A 22,771-nucleotide genomic window follows, 5' to 3' on the forward strand; every position below is an offset into this window, starting at 1 on the left:
TTTATCTTTCTAAATTTATCTACTCCAAAATTGAATTCTGAAATGACTCATCTTTTCAGCACCATATCTGAGTTGAATCCTTTCAAGATGTAATATTTGTTTAAATTTAGATTTGTTTGTTGTTATGAACTACCGACATATGGAAACAACGAGACATTAAGTTTGAAATCTGACTTTCATGATCGAGAAGTAAAAAATATTATTCTTCTATTTGTACAAAATTTTAATTATTACATATTTACTAATGTGATAATTTTCTTCTATATTACAAAGTTCATGGATACATGATAGTATAAAATGTCTCGTAATGAAAATTATTAAATCAATTCATCGCATCTTATTAGGAGACACATTATTAAAAAATATATTGACATTATTTTGGAATACACATATTAAATGTTAATAAAATAGTTTTTCTGGTTTATACGTAGTTTATTTATAATCGCATATTTCATTTTTTTAGGAATAATAGGCTGTTGTGTATATTATGAAGAGATTTTGTAGATATTTAAAAATATTTATTTATCACATGTTAAAAAATAATAATATATATAGTTTCTCAGAAATTAAAGAATTAAATATGTATTTAGGTTGGCGGTCGACATTAATATTTTAAATACGATAAGAACCATGTCATTGCCTTAGAGTAACACGATTAATCGACATACATTTATATTTAAGAATTTTTTTCAAAATTAGCGAAAAAGTAGTTTCTTATTTTTATTTTTTTTATAATTATATTATTTTTTTACAATTTAAATATCTATTATTTTTTTATAATTAATTTTTAATAATATCATCCCGTGCATCGCACGGATTAAATACTAGTACATATAAACTTGAACTAGCTTTTAAGTTGAGTTGAGTTCAAATCTCAATCTTAAAATACATTTACCCAAAAAGTTTAAAAATTTATATACACAATGTCCAGGAAATTAAAATGAATGCACACTTAAATTTTTCTTTTTTCACGCACGTTTTACGCGGTGAAAACTCAACACGCTCAAGTAATGCAATTCCCAGGGTGAACAATGAAAAAAAATCGCAACTCAGATAATATAAATTTTTTTCTATTCAGATTTCCTCTTGCCCACGGTCAATTGATTTAAGAGAATTTAGATGATGACTCGCCTTCCAATATCCGCCGCCTACTTTGGATCGAATGGATTTGCAAGCAATCCAATTAAAGTAATTAAAAATCAATATATAATAAACTATAATGTGGATAGGTATTCTGATTTTGTGAAGTAAGTAGTAATCGACATATACTCAAACAACATGTCGTATGCCTCTTCTCATACAACCAGCGTCCCACCTTCCTCTTTAAACGACAACAAACACGCAGTACACGATTGTTCAATGATAATAATGCATTTAAAATTAGTGTCCACGTAAGAAAAATATTTAAACACCATCGAACACATAAAAAAAATCCAAGGATATGTCGTAGTAGGTGAACATCGAACTAAATCTTGGCTTGAGATTTACTGAATATTATGTAAAAACAATTTTTATTTCTAATAACATTTTATGATTTTATCCAATTATGAAATTTTCTTTGTCTGTATAGCCATGCAAGTAGCATAATTAAAGTTATTACGTATACAATAGGTATCATGAGTTATGCATCGCAATGTAAGATCATGAAACACATTAGGAAGCGTATCATATATTTTCAACATATTTATAGTCGATTCATCAGCTTAAAATAAGGATAAATGTCGTTTGAGCTTGAGACTAGCATCTGTGATGTAAAATTCATGTTTCATTGGTAAGGACATGAGATATCAATTCATACAGATGTGTGATCATTTGATTATGCACTGAACAACCCTCCCTCCGACTTTCTAAGTTGTTATCACTTATCGAGTGGACTAGTATATGGTTATGGTTGCACATCATTAGTCCTTTGACCCAGGACAACGTGGAGACTCTACATACTAGCATGCACTTTAATCTGTTTACCGACTCCATTGAGGGTCATCGCGTGGTGAGGTTAGATGTAATTTCGAAATACGTAGAAGCCAATATATTGTAATTAGAAATTCAGCGCTCACCTACGGGTATTGATATTCTATGTGATTTGATGAGTTAATAGTGCAATGAATCTCTTCCCAGAATAAGACGTGCATTTTGCAAACGTGTTTCCTTAGTTGTAGATACCATGTTACTATTATTACTCAAAGATATATCACATTATTATCGAATTAATTTGCAACTCTCGATATATCAATGATTGCAGATTTGATCGGGATATATGAGTTGAAGGGACAGTACTGTACGATAAACACAACTTAATGTTCTTACAGACACTATAGTGATATCTAGGATATTATGGGGCAATACTACTAGACGCTATTACCATGATCCGATGGGTACAATCAAACTTGAGTTCTGACATTCTTGATTAAGGGTAGATGAAAATAACATAGTTAATTAGGGTAAGTTCGGATATGAATAAATATTATTCTAAATCACAATGAAGTTGTGTACTCACAGTAAGCTGTATCCATTAACCATTGAGGGACACAAATATTGGATTTTGTTCCCCCGTTGAGATAGTCAAGTTCAAAGAGTTTAATTTGACAACTAGAGCTTGATGGAGATCAAACATACTACTTATAAAATAGTTTATAAGTTGATTCCATGTAATGGAAGATGTGAAAGTTAGCTTAACAAGTAATTAAGTGAGAATAGTGGAAATACCTGCTTTAGTGAAGGTGTTCACAAAACTAGCAACAACCAAAAATTCATTAGTGGAAAATATTTTTCTTTGAAATTTTCGTTTTTCATTATATGAACGAGATTGTACCCTTGATACATCGATGTTGTCTGATCGACGATCGAGATTATAATGAGTTTACAATTATTTATTTAATAAATTTATAATAAACAAATTAAATAATAATATTAATATTGATGACTACTAAGTTAAAAATTCTCATGAAACATTCTAAAAGTGTCTAGAATATATTAATTAATTAATTAATTGAGTAATTAAATAAAAGTCATTTAATTTAAAAGTTATATATTGTATTATAAAAAAATGATAATAATTTAATTATGCATGGTATTTTCAAGATTAAAAAAAATACATACACGAGATATTTTGAATAATGGAATTATAGTACCTTATTCAAGTAGGATTCCTGATTTGAACGAGAATTAAAATTTATAAATATTTAATTAAAGATTATATGAATTAACACAAATTTTACAAAAAAATATTTTCCATCGGATTTCTTTCCACCTGACTGACAATTTCAGCTACCTAATTTTTAAGAAAAAATTTAGGCCACCCTCTTCCACAACACCGCAGTGCCGTAGCCTTGACGACGCCTGAATTTTGAGAATTTCAGTGATCAAATATCGATATAAATTTCGTTTAGATCTCTAGTGAAATCTATATGAGAAATCCACTCTCTAGTTGTGGATTTTATTAGACGATCAAAAAAAGGAGGAAATTTTTTTGTAAGGATTTCAAGAAGGGCTATATCCACTTAAAACCCGAAATAGTTGGAGCCGACGTTATACGCGCAAAGGTAATTTAAACTAAACACCTTATGAATGTTTAATTAAACATATGACGCCGAAGAATGTTTTCAAAGTAAAAATAAAATTTTAAATTTTCGTTGCATCTTAAGTACGCGTAAAAGGTACTCCAACAGTGGTATCAGATATAATTTATTCTCTATCGTATTATTTTTTGTTTGAATTATTTTTAGTAATTTATTTCTAAAATTTTCAGAAAGTCGCAGCCCTGAAAAAGGTTTTTTTTCATAACAAAAACAAAAATTATGCGCACTGCCTGGAATAGTTCTAGGCAACGCACGCATACATCGCATGCCTGTGGGCAGCCGCAGTGGCGATTGCACATAATCATTTTAAATAAAAATAAAAGAATTTAAAATCTAGGACAACTGCATGTCGGCAGCTGCACGAAATATTCGGGCAGCAGACGGGCAGACAAGCCCCCCGGGGCTCGAATTATTTGGGCTCGGGGAAATTTTTGAAATTTTTAAAAAATTTGGGTCAAATTGATATTTTATGAAAATATAATAAAATTGGCCTTTGAAAAGAAACTTTGTTAGAACTATGGAATTTTTCTTATAAATAAATAATTAAAGTAAAAAATGTTTTATGATAAATTTAATTTTTAATGAATTAATTAAAATTAAATAAACGTGTTTATTTAACTTATTAATTTATTTCTAATTATGGTAGTTGGTGATAAATTTACAAGATACATAATTTGTTGATAATATGTGATATTATGGATTCAATAAAATATTTGATATTATATGGTAAAAGGATGATCGAGAAACATAACCAATTTTCTAGGTGTATATTAGAATATTTTACATGTTATGTTTTTAATTATTTGATAATTATTTAAAATGAGTCTGGTTCATGGCTCGTTCTCACCCCTTAAATTTATATCCCAATGTTTCATGAAAATTTAATGTAAATATTATATTTAATGAGATATCAAGATTTGAAGATGGTGGGCCCAGACCCTCAAAAGTTTTGAAAATCGAAAACATGTAAAATATTGTAAGCTTATATAATATTACATTTACATCCCTTCATTTACCTAGGTATTGGACTTGGATCCATATCTGACACATATGGATCAATTATTTCTCAGTTATCGATAGTCATTTATTATTTATAATTCATGAAATATATTATTAATAACTGATCAATTAGCCACGTCATCAGTTGTAGTATCAGCCAACAGACTGACAGTTCGTACCAAAGTAGAACAGATGAAACAGAGCATGACAGTCTGATATTTCGTACCACTGTCAGATAAATTCATCAACTTGAACTAAACGGCGATTCAACAGATATTAGTCATTATATGCATTCAATGTGATCGTTGGGATCGAAGACTACATATAGATGATCGATTAAGTTGAAGAATGTTGGTAAAAATGCACAGAACAAACTATCGACAATCATCAATCAGTTGCAATACTTTCTTCAAGAATTTATCAGTTTACAAATTGCACACTTAAGCTCTTATTTTCATTGTATTTATTCATAACATTTATGCTACTCGTTAAGAGCGATTCAATTATTTGCTTGTAAAGTATTTGAAAAACAAAGAGTTTTATTTTGGCAGTATATGAGTCAAACTGAAGTGGATTATTACAATCTATTGTTACATCAAATTCTTTTAATGAAAACATATCCTTGGGATAGAATGAGTGACGTATGAGCATTTGAAGACTCCGAACATCCACAAAAATCGTGTGTTCTAGTTTATTATCTATTCAGTTTTTACATTACCATACACTCAGTATTCGAACTATATTTCAGTCTAATCCCGCACTATCATTAGTGGACTGATTTATATCAACAAACAAGATTTTAGGATCAGTCCAATAAAAGAATGATTCATACTCAAAAAATTTCAAAAATTCAGAGTGTTTATTCAATTCTCCTTCTAAACATTCTAGCTGTATTAACCGATCCTATCAGTATGTTTTATATTGAAATAAATATTTCTATTAACTCAACTTCTTGGGTATTAACTACTGGATGTTGATCTCATCTATGCAATGATTTGGCAAGCAATGATGAGAAGTAGAATATTAAGGGATAGTTAGACCTTCCTGAGGATGGACAATCGAGTAAGAGTTGCTACGAAGGCCGTATGAGACATTTACTTAGTATTAAACAATAATTTTAAGAGATGTTTTATATGTTTTTGACTTGGTTAAAAATATTGTTTATATTTCTATGCTTGATAAAGATAGATTTTCTTGTTTATTTGATAAAGGTATTTGTAATATATACAAGATTGAATGTTTATTTGGAATAGACGAATTGCAAAACAATATCTATAACTTAAAAATAAAATATGTTCCAACTAATTAACGATGCCTAAGTAAACACGATATCAACAACAAACAAAAGAAAACAAGATAATCTAAATCACGCACACTTGTAGAATGCTAGGCTATGACATATTTCCCAAATAAGGATGTACAAGTTAGTGGGAGAGAGAATGTTTGACATGTCAGATATAAATTCTCTTGCAACATGCGAGTCCTGTCTGAAAGAAAAGATGACCAAATTTCCTTTCTTAGGGAAAGTGAAACATGCACATGATCTATTGGATTTGATCCATACAGATGTGTGATGACCGCCAAGTGTTAGCAAGAAATATGGTCAATCTTACTTCATTACTTTTACGGATGATTTCTCGAGGTATGGTATGTGTATTTAATGAAATAAAAGTCTGAAGTCTTTGAAATGTTCAAAGAATTCAGAGCTGAAGTAGAGATAGTTAGGAAAAAGTATTAAAACACTTCGATCTGATCGAGGTGGATAATACTTTAGATATTGAATTTTAAGACTATCTTAAGAGATTTGGATTCTCTCACAGTGGAGCCCACCTACCTCACCCTAGTTGAATTGTATGTCAGAATGACGTAATCGAACATTGATGGAAATGGTTCAATCTATGATGAAATTCACTAAATTTCTGTCATCTTTTTGGAGATTGAGCTTGAAACCACGACAATGTTGTTGAAACAAGTCCAAAAAAATGGAATGAATAAAACTCCATAAGAGATATGAATGGGAAAACCCCCCAAATATTTTTTTATTAATAATTTGGGGATGTCCTGTTTATGTGAAATATGAAGTGGCAAACAAATTGGTCAATAGAGCCAACTTACGTTACTTTGCGAAATATTCAAAGAATTCCATTTGATACTATTTCTATGATCCCAATTAAACAAATGTCTTTGTTTCAAGGAATGTCACTTTCTTGGAGAAGAAGTTTATATTACATAGAAAGGTGGAATGATAGAACTCGAGGATATACTCACTTTCTTGGAGAAGAAGTTTATATTACATAGAAAGGTGGAATGATAGAACTCGAGGATATACTAGAACACCCACTCTTGAAATAGTACACCAAGATAATATTCAAACACAATGTAGCGTTCATACATCGAGACCAGTGAATGCAGATATTTTAGTGGAAACATGGCACGTGAGAGATGTATCACCATTCGTAATCACCCATTTTTTGTGTGGATACGGATTACATGTTATCGTGTTGCTTTAGCACGATGTAGCGTTCATGTTGTTTCACTTGCAATATCATATTGTTTTTCCTGAAAGGTCTGAAAAAGATTTGAAATCACGCCTTTCCATAAATTGCTAAATTAGTCTGCTTGCAGGTGTGCCGGAAGTGTGGTCTGCTGGGATATTACAACTTTAATCTAAATACAGGCTTCTGTACAATGTGTAAGAGTGGGGATAAAATGTCAACCATGAAGTTACCTTACGCATGCAAACTCTTATTCCAGGTATTACAAGTTTTTTTTTTTTTTTTTAATTGAATTATTGTTTGATCTCTGTGAATTTTCTCTTATTCCAGGTATTACAAGTTTTTTTCTTGAATTATTCTTTGGTCTCTGTGAATTTTGATTATTTGGTAAAAGCTATGGTGGTGTTTGGTTAGGCTTACAACTCGAGCCAACGAAAAGTCGTGGAAAACTCATCCCAACCAAATTAAACACCAATGAGTGTGATATTCAAAAAAATTAATTACCAATTGTGTCGTGAAACTTTTTTGGAATCAATGAACCATAATTAATGTAATAATCATCCACCGTTCCGATTCATTTATATTGTAAATTTTTTTTTTTAAAAAAAAAGTTAAATTCGAGGTGGTGCGATTGATTTACAAAATTCTTGGTTTTTAGTTGGCTGCCATTTCTCATTGTGACATAAGTTAAACGGCTCTTATTCACATTGTGATTTTGTCTGAGACTCTTCCAACTAAGTTTACGCGATGATGGTATATTAGTTTTTCGTTGCTTGTGATTTTATGTATGCATCAATCTTTGCTTTGTTCTGCAGGAGTTCTAGTCAATGAACATCGTTCCTCGTTTAAAACTAGCAGAGCCAGGGATGGATCCAGAAATTAAAGTTGAGGTGGACTTGAACTTAATATAATAAGTTAATATATATATATATATATATATGAGATATTAATATGAAAATTATTTTTAATATATTTTAAACATGCTTTCAAAATTAAATCCTATTAGATAAAAGAATTGATAAAATAAATTTATCACTTTTATGAGTTATTTGCACCAAACTTCTTTTGAAATATAAAAAATCTACATTTATTCACTATGAAAGTTAAATAGGTATTCTAGATATTAACTTTTATGAGTTATTTGCATCGTGATATCTTTTAAAAAAATTAGACTGTGCTTAAATCTCTATATATATTTACCAAAAAAAATTAGAATTAACTCGAATCTCTATAACTCCTTGTAAAAAAAAAAATTAGGTTGGGCTACAGCCTAAGACGGGCCAAGCATAGGTCAGAGCCCCAAACACGAGTTTTTCTGAGCATGAGGCAATTCTTTGAGAAAAGCTTAATTTATCTTTTGGATTGGTAATCTTAAATGCGTTTTTTTCTTTCTATTACGTACGTAGTAGATCTGAATTCGATGTAGTCGTTTTGCTAAACTTGTACATACAATCAATCATATTTTATTCATAGAAGGTGATCTAAAAGGTCTGTAGCTTTTAATTTAATATTGATTAAGCAATTGCTCTTTAGAGTACAATATTTCATTTATTTTTTGAATGAATATGTTTAAACACAAAAATCATGGATATAAAATATGGCGTATGAATAAAAATTTCAAAGTATTATTCCGATTCCAAGAAAAAGATCACACCAGTTGTTATTATTACATATAAAACAAAGCGTCAATGGGTTTGGATAAATTGTTTGATCCCTTGGAAAAGTTTGAGAGTTTGAGCAGCAACGTTAGGATCCATATCCACTGCAATCTTGTTCAAGTAAAAGCTGTGCCCGACTCCATGGCTGACCAACAGCTCCACATCTTTCTTCGCCTTTTTCATGGCTTCATACATCTCCATTTCAGTGTCCAACATCAGGTCCTGATCCGCTATACAGTACAAATACGGCGGCAGATTCAGCTTCTCCAGCGCCACCGCCGCCTCCCCCATCGGGCAAGTAAGCGGGTGGTCCTTGGTGGCGCCCTCCGGCAGCGCTAAGCTTAGGAACTTGTCCATCATGGCTAACGTCAGGAACGGCGTCTCCGGCTGCTCCAGCTCCGACTTGCTCCGTTTCGAGCGGCAGAATCCTGGGTGGATTGGTATGGCACCGGCGACTGCTAATGGGCTCAAGTCCTCTTGGCCTGCACACGCCGCCACGTGGTGGACTATGTTCCCACCGGAGCTGTCACCGATGAGAAAAACCCGTCCGAAATCCGCGTGGTCGTTGAGCCAGGGCTCATGGGACTCGCCGCGCGCGACGGAGCGGAGCCAGTGGAGGGCCTCGAGGGCATCGTCGCAGGCTGCAGGGAGGCGGTGCTCCGGTGCACGGCGGAGGTAGACGGACACCACGACTGCTCTTGCGGCGCGTGCAAGGCCCGTGTAAACAGCATAATACATATACCAGTCGGGCTGGCTGATGCAGAATCCTCCGCCGTGGAAGTGCAGCAAAATGGGGAGTTTCTGCAAGTCGTCATCCTGTTTCTCCGGTAGGTAAATACGAAGTTTTAAGCTGGATTCTTGATCGGTGGTGACATCAGCTACGGCAATACCGTCCATAAAATGGTCGTGTGGCGGCACGGGGTCCGACATGAACTTTACTTCCGGCGGTCCGGTCCATGTCCTGTCGACGGAGCCATCTTCGAACACCGTTAGCCACCCTGAAACTTCATCGATTACCTTTTTTCCTAACACCATTTTTGTTCTGATAAAGATAATGTGTTTTCTGAGGCGAATATGTTGAGAAATTTATAGTGGGAGACAGATAAAGGAAATGATTGGTAAATTGTGGTGGAAAATGGTGGTGGCTTCAATTTCCTGCAAATTTCAGCGAAATTGTGTTGATTTCTTTATTCCTTTTAAACAAATGGTGGTTGAATATGATCTTTTGGTTTTGTTATGTAATGATATACTAGTATCTTATCCGTGAATATTAAAATTATTAAATACAATGTTTAAATGATTAAATAAAATTATTAATATAATGAAATTTAATTATTATATAAAAATATTTATAACATTTGAGATCATATTTAAATAATCATATTAACTATGACGTCCTTGAATTATTTAAATTGCATTTGATATATTGATCCATTGGATCAAGTGATCATTTAAAAAGAGAAGAAAAAAATATTTAAAAAATCATATATTACTTGTCAAAATTTTAAAGAATAAAGAAATTTTTTTCCAAAAATAAAAAATCATTTATCATATGAAATTTCGATAAAAATTTAAATTAATTTTTGAACATTTAAAAAATATTTATACTAAATTTCTATTTAAATAACAATAATAATAATATGGATATATGAACTGTTAATATAACAAAAATTCACGGTACAAAAAATTTAAAAAGCATAATATTATATAAAAAATTGATAGTTTATTTAATATTTTAGAGAGTATAGAGAACTAAATATATAAAAGTAACAAAAATTCTAAAACTGTAATCGAAATTAAATTAAATGATATGATCAATGCAAACATTTAATGAAGTGTTGTTTACACTACTCTTTTTTAAAAATACAATTCATATTTTTTCTTTAATATAAAATAGCTAATATGTCTTCAAATGATTTTTTAAAATATTGATATAAACATACAATGTCTTTTATACATTTTTATTTTATTAAATATTAGAAAATATTAAAAGTAATTTACAAAAACTCTTATGAGACCGTCTCAAGAGTCAATTTATGAAACATATTTTTCACCTGACCCGATTCATGAAAATAGTGTTTTATGTCAAAATTTTTATTTTTCACTCTAGATATGGACCGAGATGACTCATCCATGAATATATATTTGTAAAATCGTCTAACGAAACTTACTCGAACTAATTTAGATAAATGTTTTCTTTTTTACTTTGAGCGTAATTTTTCGTAAATATTATGAGAAACAATTAATTTCTAACAATTTTTTAAGTCATGTTAGGATAAGTGAAGTGCAGAAATGGGGAATGTTGAATAAACATTTCAAACTTCAAATAGTTTTGCTTCTGAAAAGTGTGCTTCTGAAATCTTTTAAGAAGTCGGAAGCTGCTCCGTTCTTGAAAACTGCAGCAGACTACTTTGATAAGTGCAGAAACAGTCCACAACATTTTAGAAACTAAATGCAGTAGGTCAATAAAACACAAAAATTATTTCTGGAAGTTCAAATGACAAAACTCTTCAACGTCTCTCATTCTTCCATTTCCAGAAGTTATCACTAGAAGACTTGGATTAGTACACATTTGTACAAACCCAATTCAGTAAATCTTATCTTTTCCTACTAAAACTTCTAGTATTATAATTTAAGATCTTAATCGATTTATTTCTGGGAAAGAATCTTTTAACATATTATAAATATTCACACTTTATAGTAGATGAAACAATGAGTACGTGTTAGTTTTTTTTTTTAAAATTCACACTCTATATTTACACTTTATATTCACACTAAAAGTTTGAGTTTTTTTAACGATTTTTCACAATAAAATCAAAGTTGGAGAGTTTTTGTGAAACATTAAGAGATTTTTATATAGCTGATCTGTAATGTTCAGTGAAGAACGACTCCTTCTCTGATAAAAGTACATACAAAATATTTAACACTAGTCCCTTTTTAAGAAATCACTACAACAAAAACGCTTTACGACAACAGATATTAGGTCATTTAAAATTGTTGTAATTGATGATGTTGTTTAAAGTGCGTTCAACGACAGCGGTTTAAAACCGTTGTCGTAGCTATCATATTGCGACGGTTTTTCAAGAAAAACAACGACGGTTTATGATATATCGTCGCACCCGTCGCTCATTAGCGACGGTTTAAGAAATACCGTCGCTAAAATTAGCGACAGTTTTTTACTAAGCCGTCGCTAATTAGCGACGGTTTTAATTAGCGACGATTTAGAGAAACACCGTTGCTAATTAGCGACGGTTTAGACATAATCCGTCGTTAATTTTTTAAGTAAAATAAAAAAAAATTACTTTTATAATTTAATAAATATACCAAAAAAACTTACAATCTGACTAAGGTCATAATATTTATGATCTTAACTAATACTTAAAAATTTATCAAGAATTGAAGCGAAAAAACTTACCCTAAATCGAAACTAAAATCGTCTAATAGAGAAACATTTATCGTAGATGTGAAGCGTTGTGGAGGAAAATGGATCGAAAACGTGAATATTTATAGACAGTTTGCGACGGTTTTTGTTTAAACTGTCGCTATTTAAAAAATTGCGATGGTTTTTCTTAACCGTAGCTATATTTAGCGACGATTTTTGTTTAAACTGTCACAATTTTTAAAATAGCGATGATTTTTTTTAAACTATCGCTATTTGAAAAATTGGGACGGTTTGAATAAACCGTCGCTATTAGCGACGATTGTTTATGAATAGCGACGGTTTTTGTTTAAGCCGTCGCTATTTTAAAAATTCGACGGTTTTATTAAAACCATCGTTAAATATAGCGAAGGTTGTTTATTAATAGCGACGGTTTTTGTTTAAACCGTCGCTATTTTAAAAATTCGATGATTTTACTAAAACCGTCGTTAAATATAGCGACGATAACCAAAACCGTCACTAAATAGCAATAGTTTAAACAAAACCGTTGTTATTTGTCCAAAAAACACGCTAATCCACAACGGTTTTAGACCGTTGTCTTTGATTAAAAAAAAACGCTAAAAGACAACTGTTTTCTAAAAACAGTTGTCTTTTAGCCTTTTTTGGAACTGTTGTCTTTTAGCTTTTTTGGGGGTCTAAGAATGTTTTTTAGAAAATCGTTGTCTTTGCTCAAAAAAATGCTCAATAACAACGGTTTTCGCTAAAATCGTTGTTAAAAAGTAAAAGACAACAGTTTTTTTGTAAAACCGTTGTTTTTTAAGTGTTGTGTATTCAATATTTTCTTGTAGTGAGTTTATGATTTGATATTAATCGGATATGCTAATATTAGTACGAAGTTTATTGCTTTTTTTGGTTTCCATAATGTTCTAGTTTTCTCTTAAATTTTGGTTTTTTCTTACCTAGTACATCGCCACAATTAAGAAGACCTCGATAATTTTTCCCTTTGTAGTGATGCCAAAACCCTGAAGATTATAAAGCAGATAATATGTGATAAAGCATAGATAAACAAGATGAAAATATCAAGATCAAAACAATGAATACAATAAAGAAAATATTATGATGTTCCTCGTCATTAATTTCATCTTTACTCGCAATTAGATCTCGTATGGTGTCTGCTTGGCTTGCTTTGGTTATGCTCTTTTCTAGCATCCTCTTCCCTTTTTTTTGGAAGCACATGATTTGACCCAATGAATAAATTCAAATAAGTGTTCAGAAAAGTCCTCACAAACTCAGCCACAGTCGTGTCCTCCTGGCGGAGACTCATAAACTCCATCTTCAAGCGTCCTCGGACTTCGGCAGTAAAATAGTTCTGATATAATATTTCTTTGAATCGTGCCCAAGTAAGTGTAGCCAAGTCAATCCCATGCTCCGCCCCTTCCCATCAAAGGGAAGCATCATCTCTAAACATATAAGTAGCACACGTAACTCGGTCAGCGTCTCCCATATTCAGATAGAGGGATTGAACCTCCAGAGATCGAATCCAACCCTTAGCAGCAAATGGGTCGGTAGTACCAGAAAAATCATTCGGACCGAGCCTCCAAAACTGACCATAAATATCAAGCTGTGGTCTCGGAGCCTGCTGAAACTGATGCTCAAAGAAACGTGCCATGCCCTCTAGTACACGAATAGTAGCATCTCCATTAGGAGGTGGGGGTGCATTCCCTTGACGATCCTCAGTAATCTCAGCTTGCCTATCAGTACTAGGTGCTCATCTAGGAGGTATTATATCTGAATGTTTTCCAAATTCTAAACGTAACCAACATGCATTTAAATCTAATGTTCTAATCATGCAGCATATAAATTTCCTTTATCCTTTGGCTTTAAACATGAATATCATTAAATTTTAATAAACATGCATTTTAAACATGTAATTCATGCTATCATGCAGGTGCTAACAATAAGATCATATAAAGCATTTAAATTTACAAATTTGAGGCTTGACGACTGAGCTTTCCGGAACTGGAGGTGACACAAACCTTTGCAGGAACCTTCGCTCTAATACCAACTGAAATGTCCACTACTCGTTTTTCTTTAAAATATACTCGAATTTTTTTTCCTTCCTATACTATCCTCGGCCGAACGTATATATATAAATATATAATATTTATACACCATTTTAAAATTAAAACAACAAACTACATTTGAAAATCCAAAGGAAAGTAATTCAAAACATAAAATCGTCAATCGTTTGCCAAACCCAACCTAGCAATATTTCAAAATAAACCTAACTTTAACATCATCTCAAAAACCTCCCAAAAGCATCATAAAAATAATAAAATCCTTAACGTAAACTCAAATCATAAACTTAATTTGAATACGGAAAGCTGGTGCTGGTCCTCGGGTTGTATGCACCTTCCGTCCAGCAAGAACAACCATCAAGTCCCTCAACAACATCAATATCATGCTCACCTGCATCGATCACACCTAGTGAGTCTATTGACCAAACAAACCTTAACATTGATAGCAAATAATACATATACAATCACATGTAACAGTGAAAATACTTTTACATAAAATAACTTTTCATGATCATGCATAAACTTAAACATTTTTCCTTTTATCATATACATTTTTCTTTTCATCACATACATGTATGTTTTCCTTTTATTGAATTCGGATCGTTAATTGAGACTTTCGTATCAGCTGAAGGTCGATGGATCCATCTACGTGTAACCACACTACTGGGCGGCGGGGACATCAGCGACACTCTCACCCGTCAACTGAGCATTGGCCTTACATATCATCACCATCATAATCATCGTATCATCATAATCATCGTATCAGTTACAAGTATTTCACCTCTTTCAACTTTTCATATTTTCATCACTTCTAAAAATTCATGCATATATATATATCATTTTTCTTTTAAACCAAGTATGCAACACATCTTTTAGCTTTAATGTTTCATCCTAAAATTTCGTAAACATTTAAAATAAACATATTACCATATTTTACAGCATTCAAGACACTGCCAGGACGTCTAAAGTGTTTCAGGCGTAAAATGACCGTTTTACCCCTAGAAACATAACTTTTCATATTTATCCTTAGACCTCGAAACGACGTCCCAAATCAATCCAAACTTAAGATATAACATTAAAACACTCCCATAAATATTCCTTAGGCTTTAAAACTTAGCTTTTAGATAGATTCCTCGATTCGTTTTTAAACTTAGACCTACATCCTAGTTTTGACTCGTTTGGACTCGAAACTTAACCAAAACTTACCAAACTTGAACCCAAGCTCCATAACACCAAACTAAACCATATTCAACCCAATTCAACCCCACTAAGTCCCTTGAACACGTCCCTACCAGCTACTAAAGTTTTTCATAGGTGTCCTAGTTCTAGTAGGATTCGAACTTCTCCTATTTCGGCTCCAACCCCTAACCACTTGGTCCAGACCCTGGTCGACCCTCCTAGGACCCTAAGCAAACCATAGGAACCTCTTAGCCCAGTCCCCTTGGCCCATACACGACAACGTGCAATATTTAACTCAATCGCACAGCCGCAGCTAGGAAGTGTCCAAGCTGCGCTCAACTTTCCTCAAGCCCCTTCCAGCTTTGCGTGGTCCGACTTGGCTCGAGGCTAGGACCGTCATGAGCCCAGCCCTTCACCCAGAAAGAGCCCCGCACAACCTTCATTCCTGAATCACCCGAGGCCTAGGCCGAGCCACCTTAAGTTCTTGACCATGCGCTACGTGCAACTCTCCTGATCTAGCCCTCGTTCCAGCCTTCGTGCAACCTGTATAAGACCATGGCACGACCCTCCTAAGCCCCATGGACGTGCCCTTGACAGCAAAAAGCCGCCGCATGCCCTAGCCGAAGAGTCCTTATTCACAAGGAGTCTATTTTCATCCCTCCTGTCACTTGGTGATTTCAGCCTTATATCAGCTTATCTAGGCCATCAAACCCTCCTAAACTCATTCCTTCCAATTGCCCTATGATGGCTGCCCCATATGCATCATTAGGTAGAGTTTTACATCAACAAAGCTTGAGATGTATGCATGTATATTCAATAAAACGAAAATACAACTTGTGCAACATATTTTTCATGCAAAGTTAAACAAATATACATAATATGGTGTGAAAGATGTTTGAAAGAAAGTTAAGCCGTGCCTTTGCGTATTTTACGCACGAAAATGTTTTGTCGATGCGAAGAATGGCGACATAGAAACCCTAGGATGAATTCCCTTAAAAAATCGTGGCTATTTTCCTCTTCAAATTTCGTGTGTGCAAGCTTAGGTCCATTATCATAGTATAATAGGCTTATTAAGCCCATTAAATGATATTTAAAATATTTAGTTTAGGAAGGTTTGTGAAATTATTAGCCGGGTTCTCAAAAAGTTCATATTTTCGTCGAAAATCGAATATCGTTTAAAATTACATCTCGGCATATAAAATCACTTCAAAACACCCCGTTTTCAGAGTTATCATGTCGCATGCACCATATTTTTAATAAATAAAAACAGTTGTTTAATAAAACTATTTTCTCTTTTTCAGCCCTCGGTCTCCGTTTCTCGATCGCGTCTCGAATAACCTTTAAAAATACAGTTTTATGCATTCTAGCAGTAATCTCTATTTTTAAACATGTAATCATGCATATCATAATTAGTTCGTGACATTAAAACCATTTAATAAGTCATTTTTCATTTTCTCTAAATTTGTATGCAATTGAATTACGTTATCTTATTTTTGGACCTTACATCACATCCTCTTCCGCGACCTGCACATCTTTCTCAAACCATCTTATGTTCGTTTTCTTTCAACTTTCCACAGATGACTCCAACTGATGTTACTGTCATGTGTGTGTATACTGACTCTTTAAAATTCTAAGAAATTTCACATCGCATTATTTGACCACTTTTTCTCGATGTAAAACCTCGCCAACTTCGTCCCACAAGTTTTACGTACTCATAATCTTTAAAAAGAATTGCCCTAAACACCAACTATGTTAATTAAATATTGGCGAATAATTAACAAAGAACATCAGTTTTTCTTTAAATTTAAAATATAATATTCAATCCAACATATTATGCCAACACGCAAACCATCAATATCATTTCATCAAATTAAAACAAAAATAAAAGAAAACGGAGAGGTAAAAAAAATTGTAAACATAGGTTTAAAAGATGGAATAAATAAAAAAAACATCCAATAATTTTTTAAATGATATTGAAAAAATTGATCTTATAACGGATTAGATTGATGTAAAACAATGCTTCTATTAAAAATGATCCCGTGAGTTTTTAACAATCGGTTTATTTAGGTTTTTCATTTTTATATTGAAACAAGATTACTGCGCCCCGGCCACGGATTATACGGTTCAACCACGGGTCTCGTCCGGTTTTATAAGTATGACTGAAACCATGATCGTTAGATGTTTTTTATTTTATTTTATTTTAACACGAGGTCAAAAATTTGGAATCTCATCGAAATTAATTTTATAAGAATGGCCTGATTGTTTAATAGATAAATATATATTTTGGTCATATTTAATTTTATAATCGTATTTAGCATAAGATTTGATCAAATGATTATTCTTTAGAATGATTAAAAAACCTAATTATGTATGATAATATAATTCATATTTTCGTATAAATGATTAAAACTTTGTAAAATCAAAATCTAGAGAAGATAACATCCCCAATTTCAAATCAATTATTTTGATTTGGGTTGGGCTGGATTCTGCCAAATTGTGGACCTGAATTAAGAGATATTACCGAGCCCGTGGTTAGGCCCAATTCTTCACCACTCCGGCCTGGCTAAATGTTTTACGTTTAGCCATCTGTAATCCACATATTTTGCGTATATTACATGAGTAGGTCTCTTGTAAGACGATCTCACGAATTTTTATATGTGAGACGGGTCAACCCAACCGATATTCACAATAAAAAGTAACACTCTTAGCATAAAAAGTAATATTTTTTCATGGATGACCCAAATAAGAGATCCGTCACACAAAATACGACCCGTGAGACCGTCTCACACAAATTTTTGTCATATTATATTATATCTATCATATATTATAAATTATTAAATTTATTAAAATACGTTTAACGTGGATGTAATTATTCTACTCATGTCATTTGCCACGACAATAATTGTATCCTATATTTCTTTTGTCATTTCCTGAGAAAACTGATAATAATGCTGACAAATCTTACTCCTACCGTATTGTTTTTATAACTCCTAAGATCCGTGCAACACTTGAGAGGGAGAGTGAATAAAATGATATCGCTTTTTGCAAGTTTTTCTTTACTTTCAATTTGAAACACTATAATGATTCTCGGTGGGGAAGATGTTCGAGAGATGAGTGAATATATGCTTGCTAGTGAACTGATGAATATGTGAACAAAACAAAAGCGAACTGATGAATATGTGAATAACGTCACATTCTCAAACTGAGACTCCTGACCAACGACTTTTGTTTTGAAGACAATCCAAAAACAGAAACTAACACGATCTTGATGACAAATCAACAATCGCACAATCAACACAACTTCACATTCTACAAAAAAAAACATTAACTTATGGAATGTGTGTGAAGTGATAAAAACGATAGTGCAATAAATGCTATTATCGGTTGGCACTAATGATCTATGAAGTAGATCAGATAGACCGTTATCTAGTTTTTACGGAGAAAAATACAATAAATAAATATTTCTACAATGAGGCATTATTTTAGTATGATGTAGACGTTCGTTCATTTTGTTAAAGTATGTGATAGGACTCGTTTTTACGTGTTTTTAGTGTTGGTTTTGAGTCGCGTTCATGCATCATATTAGTTTGTTTTAGTTGAATTTTGCAATTTTTTAGCATTATTGAGCATTTGACTAATCTCGTGTATTCTGTGGTTATTTTGTAGGAATTGAACCAAAAAGTGGGAGAAACTTTGGCATAATATCGAAGAGGTCTCGCTAGGGCGGTCAAAAGTGACCGCCCCAGCGAGCATTGTGGTCTGGCCGAGGATTATTTTGCGCAAGTGTCTCGCTAGGGCGGTCACGAAACCAGGGACATGCTCGAGGAAGCTTATTCGAGGACCTCTCGCTAGGGCGGTCAAAATATACCGCCCTAGCGAGAAGCGAGATTGAGAAAGATTTGTTTCCAAATTTCTAGGGACTCTATCCTACACTATAACCTAACACACGAGAGCAGCGGCCGTTTTTTGATCTTTATCAGACTTTTCATCATTTTTTTTTGGAGAGGAGGCTAGGAGCAAAGGAGATTTCGAAGACCTCGAGATTTCCACGCGTCGTGGCCGTCATCCATCGTTATCTTTAGTATTTTCATTATTCAGTATTTTATTTCTTACATTGATTGTTGGTTTTTATCATGAATTTCAGTAGCTAAACTCTAGATTTGTTGGGATTTGAGGGGATCCTACCCCGTACTCGGTGTTGAACATTATTTCTCGACGTTTTTATTAGTGATTTGTTTATGCTATTGTTCTTTCGTGTTTCAATCGAAGCCTAGCTAACTTCCTTTGATTATTTCATGTTGTTGATGAGTTCGATAGAATAGTTAACAATACGATCAAATAGTATAAATCCACGGATTTACAATTTTAGTAGATATACGGAATTGGGTACGTGTCGATAGTGATAGTTCACCCGAATGAAAGCTAGTGGATTCCATAGAATGTAATGCAATCTTGAACTGTTAAATATTTGAGGACACTTGAGTACTGCATGTTTTTGATTAGTATTAATATAGCTCGACAGAGTATATTAATTAGTCTAGGGAATTCCGTCGAACGCACGAGTAAAAGTCGAGTGTAATTAGTTAAACACGAGCGGTAGGTGAACTGATAATTCCCAACAAATTCATTTCTCATTTGATTTAATCCAAATTAATCATTGCGTTCTTGAACACGTTTTCTTTGCATTTTAATTATTTTAATTGTTTACTTTACATTAGTTTAATCATCAACTCAATTTATCGTTGCTAAAGAAATTTTAATTGAAAATAAAAATAGTGTAACGCTAGTCCTTGTGGAACGATACTCGTATTTACTTACGTTTATTATAACTTGACTATCGTGCACTTGCGATATTTAAATCGAGCTTTCATTTATAAAATAAATTTTGGGATTATTCACTGTGCAAGTTTTGCTCGATCAGTATGCGTCCAGCGAGTCAATTTTTTGTTTGAGTTTTATTGAAAAAATTATTTATTTTAATAATAATTTTTTTTACAGTTCTATCTGATTATGAGATTTACTTTATATCTATATTCATGCAAGCTGCATAGATAAAGTCGTTGAATATACTATAAGTATTATGAGGTCTACAAGTCACGCAAATCATGAAATTCATTAAGAAGTATACTGTATATTCTAAATTCATTTCTAGTCAATTTAGAAGCCAAAAAAGGGGGACAAAGGTCACTCAAGCTTTAGACTACAGATGTTCAATCATACAGATGAGTCATTATAAGATGATTGCACCACTATACTACTCTCCCTCGGACTTTCCAAGTGATTATAACTTATCAAGTGGATTAGTCCGCGGTTATCGTTCTACACCATCAGTCTTTAGACCCGGGACAAATGGATGCTCTACGTGTTAGCGTTGTACTTTGACTTGTTTACCTGCTCCAAGAGATCACCAGGTGGCGAGATTGGGTGTAGTCCCTACATATGTAGGAGCCGATGCATTGTAGTCGGAGATTCACCACTAACCTACGAGTATTAATATCCTATGTGATCTGATGAGTTATTAGTGCAAGGAATCTCTGGACAGAAATGATATATCATTATGGAAAGGTGTTTCCTTAGTTATACATACGGTGTCACTATGATCACTCGAAGATACATCACATCGTCGTCAAATTCATTTTCAAATCTAGATATATAAATGGTTGCAGATTCGTTCGGAATATATGGGTTGAAGGAGCTGTACTGTACGCTAACTGTAACCTATTTGTTAGTTCTTCCAAGTACTATCAGTGATACTTATGAGATCATAAGGCGATACTACTAGACACTCTTACTATGATTCGATGGGTATAATCAGACTTGAATTCTGACGTACTTGATCAAGTATTGATAAAAAGAACGAGGCTAATTAGGATAAGCTCAAATAAAGACAAGTGATGCCCTAAATCACATGAAGTTTTGAACTCACAGCTAGCTATATCCTTGAACTATTTAGGGTCACACAAGTATTGAATTCTGTTTACTCGTTGAGATAGTCAAATTCAAGAACTTGAATTTGGAGACTGTAAGTTTGATGAAGATCAAACATATATCTAATAAAAGAGATTATAAGTGTATTCAATATTTGGAAGTCGTAGAAATTAGCTTGACTGTTAAATTTGTGAGGAGAGCGCAACTCCCTAATTATTGAAGGAATTCCAAAATAGGCAGCTGCAAAAAATTAGTCAGTGAAATTTCAAAATTTTTGTTTTTCATTACAATAACGAGATTTGTACTTTAGACCTCTTCTTATTCTCGAGTGGAAATGAGAGAACATTACGATGTATTATGCAGTTGGATTGCCGAGGACAGTAAAGAGCCTTAATGCCTTATGGGTGATCGTTGACCGTTTCACTAAATCAGCAGACTTTCTGCCGATAAAGATGACTTTCTCTATGAAACAGTATGCAAAGTTGTACATTCATGAGATAGTTAGATTAATGGAATATCAGTTTATATAATGTTTGACACAGACCCAAGATTTATATCATCCTTTTGAAAGAGTGTACATTACGTTTTGGGGACTAAGTTATTATTAAGTACAACATTTCATCCTCAGATAGATGGTCAGTCAGAGAGAGTGACATAGATACTAGAGCACTTACTGCATGCACGTGTGATCGATTTTCAAGGAAGTTGTTAATCAAAGCTATCTTTAGTGGACTATACCTATAACAACTGTCAATCATCTACAGGAATGACTCCTTGTGAGGCACTCTACAGAAGGAAGTGTAGATTGCTGATTCATTGGGATGAGTCTGGAGAGAGAACTGAAATCGGGTCAGAGATTGTCCAGCAGATTGCCGATGTAGTAGGCAGAATCCGTTATAGGATGAAGATTACTCAGAGCCGACAAAAAAGCTATGCTGACAAGAGAAGAAGGGATCTCGAGTTTGCATTTGGAGACCATGTATTTGTGAAAATAGCTCCCATGAAGGGTGTTATGGGATTTGCAAGAAGAGCAAGCTTAGTCCGAGATCCATTGGACCGCTTGAGATCTTATACAAAGTAGGAGCATTGGTATACCGACTTGCTTTGCCGCCTAATCTTGTAGGAGTATAAAATGTGTGGGACATCGAATTCTCGCACTCAAGATGCAGCAGGAGTTTAAAATATTTTCGTCTCAACAATCAAAACGCTGCTTGGACATCGTGTGTTTAACAAACCATTCATAGGGTGTTAAGCTATTATAACTGCGCGTATTAAACGCTGGACTCCAAATTATTCCGATTTTTATACATAAATAGTTCTTCTTGTAAATCTCTACGAACAGATCACCCATTTGATCGCCTAATCTTGTCCACAATCAGAAATTGGGTTCCTTGATTGGATTGCACTAATAATTCCAAGCAATTCGTGCGTTGAAACTATGGACTTCGAATTTCTAAAATCCGGAGACGGTGCAGCT

At 33.3% G+C, this 22,771-nt stretch overlaps 1 protein-coding gene across 1 annotated transcript; it reads right to left on the reverse strand.

Annotated features, from left to right (window-relative positions):
* Positions 1 to 8,677: 8,677 nt before the first annotated feature.
* On the reverse strand, positions 8,678 to 9,892 carry LOC142553745 (putative carboxylesterase 6). Its single transcript, XM_075664212.1, has one exon. The coding sequence runs from the start codon at positions 9,763 to 9,765 to the stop codon at positions 8,758 to 8,760; it is 1,008 nt and encodes a 335-aa protein (XP_075520327.1). The 5' UTR covers positions 9,766 to 9,892; the 3' UTR covers positions 8,678 to 8,757.
* Positions 9,893 to 22,771: the final 12,879 nt, after the last annotated feature.

This window comes from Primulina tabacum, chromosome 8, assembly GCF_025594145.1.
Source record: "Primulina tabacum isolate GXHZ01 chromosome 8, ASM2559414v2, whole genome shotgun sequence".
Lineage (NCBI taxonomy): Eukaryota > Viridiplantae > Streptophyta > Magnoliopsida > Lamiales > Gesneriaceae > Primulina > Primulina tabacum.

What these genes read in the sequence shown, in the direction of transcription:
- LOC142553745 (XM_075664212.1), bottom strand. Translation starts at nt 9,765, where the DNA reads ATGGTGTTAGGAAAAAAGGTAATCGATGAAGTTTCAGGGTGGCTAACG.